At 36.1% G+C, this 7,934-nt stretch overlaps 1 protein-coding gene across 1 annotated transcript; it reads right to left on the minus strand.

The window, feature by feature from the left end:
* Nucleotides 1-4,669: 4,669 nt before the first annotated feature.
* LOC107655785 (zinc finger protein 239-like) lies at nt 4,670-5,677 on the minus strand. Its single transcript, XM_016443366.1, has 2 exons — nt 5,660-5,677; nt 4,670-5,473 (listed from the first exon to the last, which is right to left on the minus strand). The coding sequence occupies exons 1-2, from the start codon at nt 5,675-5,677 to the stop codon at nt 4,709-4,711; spliced, it is 783 nt and encodes a 260-aa protein (XP_016298852.1). The 3' UTR covers nt 4,670-4,708.
* Between the last annotated feature and the right edge of the window lie 2,257 nt (nt 5,678-7,934).

The raw sequence follows: 7,934 nt of genomic DNA on the forward strand, positions 1-7,934 counted from the left end.
ATAAAAAAATGACCTCTGTATATTTGTTTGTTGCAAATTTACAGAATGCAATTGAAATGTTTACATTGGCTTGTCGGGTAATATTTCTGTCCACTGACAACAAAGTTCCTTCTGAATTAGCATAACTGCACAAGTTTTATACTTAATAAAATCTTTTAAAACAATTAGTTATACTTTCATTTCCTTCAATAAAAAGGAAATTGAGTAAGACGGTGTAAAAGGTGTGTGGACGTGGATTAGTAATCTGGCCCCTTGGTATAAAAGAGAAAAAATGCTGGCCCTCGTCACTATCAAAGTTGCCCATCCCTGCTCTAGATCAATAATTATCAAAACAAATTTGAATTCTACCCTTTGGGTGGCTATAACAGGGTCATTAAGAAAGGGGCGTGGCCAAATATACCCAAAAGCCTATAAAATCTAAACGAAAACTCAAAACTTAACAAAACTTCTTGAAATCATGTGTCAGATGACTCTTAACAAGCATGCAATGTTTCATGGAGATCAGACCATAGGTGGCACTATAACAGTTAAAAAGGCCTCAAAAACACAACATTTCTATGGTAAATGACCTCAAACTGCAAAAAAAAAAATGTATATATATATTTACACAAACACTAGATCTTCATATCATATGATAGACCTCCTCATTCTGAACAACTTTGCCACTGGGACCAATGCTGTCAATCAAACTGTTCATTAAACATTTGAGATTATTTAAAAAAAAACGTACTTTTGTGAACTAGTCATAGGTTTTAAACTCAAAATCAATAAAATCAGTGCAGTACAATTCTCTGGACTCTCTAGATCAATAATTAGCAAAAAATGTTGCACATTTGCATTTGGACTGTTATAACAGGGACATTTCATAATATGGTCCTAATCTAGTGTACCCAAATGTCTATACATCTTAAAACAAAACTCAAAACATCACAAAACTATGTAAAGTTATGCATTATATGATTCTAAACAATCGTGCAAAATTGTATGGAGATTGGACAGAAACTGAATGAAGTTTCTACATATCTATGCTGCATTCCCTGAAAGTGCAAATACAACCACTAGATGGCAGAAAAAGATCACTCATTGGCTCATTCTATCACTTATATAGTTATTTTTCTCAGGTTTTACTTAGGTACTGACATTCAGATAGTTTAAAATCATTATTATTACATTCAAAATCACATTTAGTCAAAGTTTACCACTTCATTTATACAGCCATTTTAGTCTTGACAATTATGCCACATTATGATTCAATTTAAACCTGAAAAATATTATAAACAGGACACTTCCAGTAAGCATTTTAATACCTGAAAGTTATTAAAAAAAATCTATATCTACAACAATGTGTATCTGTGTGTGTGTGAGCATGATTAGTCTGAATTAAGTAATAGACTGTGTGTTAAGTAATACAGTTTAACATTTTCATTACTCTGTGTGTGTGTGTCATCATATTCTCCATCATGGAACTGTTCTGGTGTCAGCCATACATTTCACGTTGGCTGAGACCCCTGACAGCACAGAAGCCATGAAGGCCTTTAGGTGCTTGAACCCCGGGTAATCGCTGCTTGCAGCTATATTTGTGTTTGTTTCTAATGAACTGTTATGAAAACCAGTGTTGGGGTAAAGTTGTACAAGTAACACGTTACATAATCAGATTACTTTTTTCAAGTAATTAGTAAAGTAACTTTTTTTAATTGACAATGAGATATCTGAGTTACTTTTTTCAAATAAGTAACTACAGTTCCTTTGTTTTCCACGCATTGACCGACAGCTCTCGCGTTGCCATGTTGCGATTTTATGATTAATTTATCAAAATTATGATTAATTACAATTATTTATATCAGATGCCAGTAGTAAATATATCAGAATTAAATTGCCATCAACTAATCTGTTCGTCCAGCAAACATTCAGTGTAATTTCATATCAACTCTAAGAAAGGATATTTTCGTGGCCACAGAATATAACTTTCCTACAGTACTAATGCATTAGAGCATGTCGCTACATCGGATCGTAAAAGGGACATTATTCACAAGCAGTGACAGAATCAGAAACTCATGTAATGTGTGCACAAGAGTTTTATTAACTAAACACTAACACAAACTAGTCTAACACATACCTGAGCAGAAACCATCAGTGCCGTTTTACAACAGCTTATACTAAACCTCGGTTTTGTTTAGTTAAATGTACGATACTTGCATTGCCTTAGTCATCGAACGAGCGTCTGGATGCAGTCTTGGATGAAAGTCTTGATGGTTTGAAGGTTTGGTGGTGTTGGAATTGCAATCACGTTCTTCCGGGTTTGAAAAGGTGATGGACTCCAAAGATGTTATTTTGACTCTGTGGTGATTGGGAGTTTCTTCCCAGGTGGAAAGTGAAGAAAAGCGAAGAGCTGAGAGAAAGAGACCCAGCTGAATGGTGAATGGAAAGACATTTGGTGAATGGAAAGACAAGGCTGCAGCCTGGCACAAACTTAGGGGTTCAGAAGAGTTCTAGCTCGTCATCCTCATCCTCTTAGGATCTAAAAGAAGCTAGACTAAAGGCGGGTCACTGATGTGAGGCCTGTGGAGGTCACACATCTGGGGAGGGGGGTCGAAGAACAAACGGAGATCTACACTTTCGGAGGGAAAGTTTACGACTCTTTGTCTTCGCAGCATGGTATTTTGCATATGTAATGGGATTGGGTGTTGATGCAAAACTACTAAAGGTTCTTAGAACATTAACATGTTGTGTAGGTATCAACATATAATGTACACTCTCATTTAGATCATCAAAATACGAATCCAAAGAGTCCAAACATGGTATAGGTGAGGATATTTTAACTAGTGATCTATCATAATGCATGCATAAAACAGTAAACAATACAAAAGACAATATACGAGAACAGTAATATACGCAGTGACCTGAGGATATGTGTGTTCATTCAAAGAAAGTTTCTTTCCTATGAATTAATTAGAGAAGAGTCTTTTTATGGGCATTATGGGTCTTTCCTATGGGGAAAGGTAGTGAGAGGGAGAACTCTCTTCATGCCATTAGGTCGTAAAGTTTATCTGGTCTGGTAAAGGTGTCCTGGTTGCCATGGTAACCAGGGGCCTGGGGCGTATTACAGAAAGATCCTAACTTTAAAATATTATCTTATCTGTTTGGTAACCATGGTAATTTCAGTTAGGACCACATTTAGGACAAAAGCTTCTACAGAACAGCCTTTCCTAAGTGTGTTATCCTATCTTAACTACAGATAGGAAGGGGGTATTACAGAAACCTCCTAACTTGACAAAAAATCCTAAAAACGGTCTTAACTTTAGGGCAACCCCACAGCTGTCCTAACTTCAAAATAATTTGAAAGCTAACGGAAAAACAGCTTGCAATTGCGCTGTCCAACAATGGTATTACATTTATTAATAACTGAAAATGAAGAACGTAGACGTTTAATGGTAGAAAGACTCTACCATTGACTAATGCCTTAGTTATGTTTTTTTTGCAAAAGTGAAGTCGCTTCTATTATTTTGTTTACCTCATCAGCAGCTCGCGCAGTGCTGGTTGTTTGGTAACAGCCCTGAGAGTGGATTGTCGAACTTGATGCCATTTAAGATTTCCTAACTAGAGATAAGGTACGATTTTGTAAGATAGGATAAGAATCCCAAATCAAGTTAAGATTTGCTTCTGTAATACGAATTTGCAAAAAATCCTAATTTAACATATCATATCTTAAGGTTAAGACCGAAGATAAGAAGATTTCTGTAATACGCCCCCTGGGGGTCATTCGCAGACATCTTGGCACTGAGTCTGGTGTTCATCTGGATAATGAATAAATGTGTGTCTGATTAGTCCAAACGCTACAGTTTTAATGGTATTACTATGTAACTATAATTTATTACATTATTATTCTTTAGCTTGGGTTGAACAAATACATTCTGCTTGGTTGGAACAGCAGCTGCGCTAATTATGTCTCTATGTGTTTCTCTGTTTCTGCTGGGATTGACATCCCGTGGTAACTAGGATTTACACAAGCTTCAGTCTGGATCCAGAACACCTGAGAAGAGATGATGCCAACCCCTCAGAGGACCTCAGATGATGCCAACCCTGAAACAACATACAGAACTACCACATTTTGCTATAAGTTTGATTGCATCATATAATAATTGCTGTTAATAGTGTTCATCGTCTGTTTGATTACGTCTTTAATTGATTTTTCCGTACATGTCTGCCATATGGACATCAGCCATAAGCTACTACTAAATATATTGTAGAAACTAATTTTTTTGTAAAGCTGCTTTGCAATGATTTGTATCGTGAAAAGCGCTATACAAATACAATTGAATTGAATTGTTCTTACAATCCTGCTTATTAAACATATTGAACATGATATGAAACAACTGAACATAATATGAAACTCATAAGTAAGCACAATGATATAATTTATATCATGAAGCAAAATGATAAACAAGAATATAACTTTCTGACATTGTTCTTTGTAGAGGAACTCCATCTTTGAGTTGATCTGAATCTCTCAGTTGAATCTGCTGGTTTTGAAGATGAAGATGAACTTTATTCACTGTGAAAACTTTAGATAATGTTTCTTTGTCATGTCACTTGTAATGTCTGGTTAGGACAGATTTATCCAGATGATATTTTATTGCTTGATGCATTATTGTGTCACATTTGGTGAGGAAGCAGCATCAGATCTGAAAGAGCTGGATCTGAAGATGATCTACTTACTGTGAATGTTTTTTGTATGCTTGTGTAGATTAGATGAACGATTGAAACACTTCCCACATGCAGTGCAGCGATACGGTTTCTCTCCAGTGTGGATGCTCTCGTGTGTTTTCAGATTTCCTGACCGACTGAATATCTTGTCACAGTGTGAACATTTATAAGGTTTTTCTCCAGAGTGGATGTTCATGTGATACTTAAGGTTTGCTGATTGTGAGAAACTCTCCCCACACTGACCACATGCGTATGGTTTTTCTCCAGTGTGAATCCTCTCATGCAGTTTTAAACACTGCGCTGTAGTAAAAGTCTTTTCACACTCAAAGCACATGTACTCTCTCACACCAGTATGTATTTTCTGATGTAGTTTCAAATATTGTATTAATGTAAAACTCTTTCCACACAAATGACATGAATGTGGCTTCTCCTTTGCATGAAGTTTAAGGTGTGTTGTCAGGTTTGAAGACCACAAAAATGCTTTCCCGCACTGATCACACGTGTAGAGTTTCTCTTCAGTGTGAATGTTCATGTGTAACATAAGGGTGGATGATCGTGTAAAACTCTTTCCACACTGATCACAAGTGAACGGTTTCTCTCCAGTATGAACTGTCATGTGTCGCTTGAGAAGACATCCGCGTGTGAAACTCTTTCCACACTGAGTGCAGGTGAAAGATTTCTTGGCTCTTTTTTGATTTAAATCTTTCTGTTTGGGTTTTTCTTCACTTCTGACATGATTTTTCTCCTCAACTTCACTCAATTCTTCTTTCTCCTCATTATCTTCAATCAACTCTGAAATAAAAGTAAAAACAGTAAATTTTCATTAACTTGTTAAAAAAAAAACAGAAAAGTGAAAGGACATAATAAATTGAAAGGATATAAAAAACGAACAGCAGAATGTAGACAACTGAATTGCAAAATTTTGATCATTTTGATGCAATTTCATAAATTATACCTCCCTGAAAATGTTCATGAATGAGGTACATTGATCTTCAAATTACTATTTAAAAAATCGTGAGGTTCCATTAATTGTTTAGTCAATATGAATAAGCGATAAGAGGGAATATTTATGGAAATTCAAGGTTTATGGGATGGTGTGAATCAGTTTGGTGAACCACTACTTGTTGGATGTGTGCTGGTCAGATGAAGTCATAGGATGTGTCCCTTATTATCTGATGCTTTAGCAAAACTATTCAACAGCTCTAATGATTTGTCCTGTCACAACAAACACAATATAAAACTGCCTGAAGCTTTATAACTGTCAGCACTATTAATGAATGAATTACAACCTGTTAGTTCTTCAGTATCTTCAGTGTGTTTGATTCTGCAGGTTTCAGCTCTTCCTGATGCTTTGATGCTCATCTTCACTTGTGAACTGATAGGAATATTCCAGCATTTATTGGTGAATTACTGAATGTGTGATTGTTGTGGGAGGAGCTTCGCTGAACATGAATTTCTGAAAAGCAGATTTGCCAAAATAAACAATAAATCAAAAAGGCATTAAGTGTTGTCTCTTTGTGAATCATTACATTACTATATTATATTACTATATTTGACTTAAAGGTGCACGAAGCAATTTTTGAAAAACACTTTTGACTACAGTGTCGGACCGAGTCACAAAACACACTTGTAGCCAATCAGAAGTAAAGGGGAATGTCTTGTAAGGATAGCGAGAAGAGAGCGCTTAATTTAAGTGCAGAGACGAATATTAGCAGATCAACTATAGATAGAGAGACCTGGAAGATAAAAAAAGAGGAAAATATTGGAGAAACAAAACATTAAAAAGAAAGGTTATGATCAGGCAAGAGGTAGGACCCGCGTAAATATCGGAGCAGCTTACTCCGATACTCAAGGATTCGAATCGGACGCAGAGGTTGCGTTGTTTCTTCTTGATAGGTGAGTAACGTTGATTTTGCACTGCTTCTCACAACTTATCCGTGTTGGCTTTTGTTTGAATATGCATGTGTGTCATCTTCACTTGTTTCCGCGATCATCGTTATGCCACATACGTGTGGGGCGGAGATATCAAAATAGGGGCGAGGTCCTGTTGGGGTATGGGCACGTTTGTTTTGGTGCTTTCAAAAATCAGCATCGTTTGGCAAAAATCACCAGTGTTTGGGGAAAGTTACTTTTAAAAGTAATACATTACAATATTGCATTACTCCATAAAAAAAGTAACTAATTACATTACTTAGTTACTTTTTATGGAAAGTAATGCATTACGTTACTTTTGCGCTACTTTTTAAATCTGGACAGGGCTTGCTTGTTTGTTTTTAAAATAAAAAAGTTATATTTTTGGCAAATATAAAAGCCTTTTCACACCAATAGTGAAATGAAAAAGCCTCAGGCTGAAGGGAAAGTAAATTTACGTCCGTACAGTAGAATGCAGGAGAAGAAATTTCAACACACTTCAGCAATAAAAAAAGACACACAAATGTTTGTCTAGAGTAATTTGTGCTTATTAGTACGGTTGAACTGGATCATCGAAGGTGAGAAGCAAAGACATTGGTTAATAGAATGGGAATAAATACATAAAGGATATTTGTGTTGTTTAACATTTAATTATTGCAGGTTTGCGTCATATTCTGAGTTGCATTATTTTTATTAATTTTGAAGAATATTGAATCTGTGTTTTTTTTTTTTGTGAGTCAGATGAATTAATGCATATTCATATTTAGTTTAGAGCTACAGTAACATCTGATTTCTCTCAACATGGGGACAGGAGAGCTGTCAATCAATCAATTGAAAAAATACCCTCAAGTCATCCTAGACTTTCTTCTTTCAGACGAATCCTGCCGGAGTTATATTAAAAATTTTCTTTGATTTTTCAAGATGTTTCATGGCACTCAGCAGGTGTTGCATGCATCAGTCCAAAAGAAGTTATTCTTTTCAAATCCTTGTTTTGTACTTCTTATTCTTGACTGTTGTTTTGTCTTGTTCTCTCCGCTGTGCTTCCGCGTTCGTCACTTCTGAGCGGCGCATGCGCAACGCCGACCTCATACGTCATCCGCCCGGAACTGCTTCTGTGTACAACAGTGAGCGCAAGCTAGATTAAAGTGATTATTACGTTTTGAATATGGATATTTTTCTTATAAAAACGCATGAATTTGCTACAGGAGGCCTTTGTTCACCCCCCGGAACCGTGTGAGACACTTTTATTTATGGATGGGCGCTTTTTATTTAACTTGTTTTGGACTGAAGCAATGCAACACCCGCTGAGTGCCATGAAA

Source organism: Sinocyclocheilus anshuiensis, unplaced genomic scaffold (genome assembly GCF_001515605.1).
Source record: "Sinocyclocheilus anshuiensis isolate Anshui unplaced genomic scaffold, SAMN03320099.WGS_v1.1 scaffold1655, whole genome shotgun sequence".
In the NCBI taxonomy this organism is placed as follows: domain Eukaryota; kingdom Metazoa; phylum Chordata; class Actinopteri; order Cypriniformes; family Cyprinidae; genus Sinocyclocheilus; species Sinocyclocheilus anshuiensis.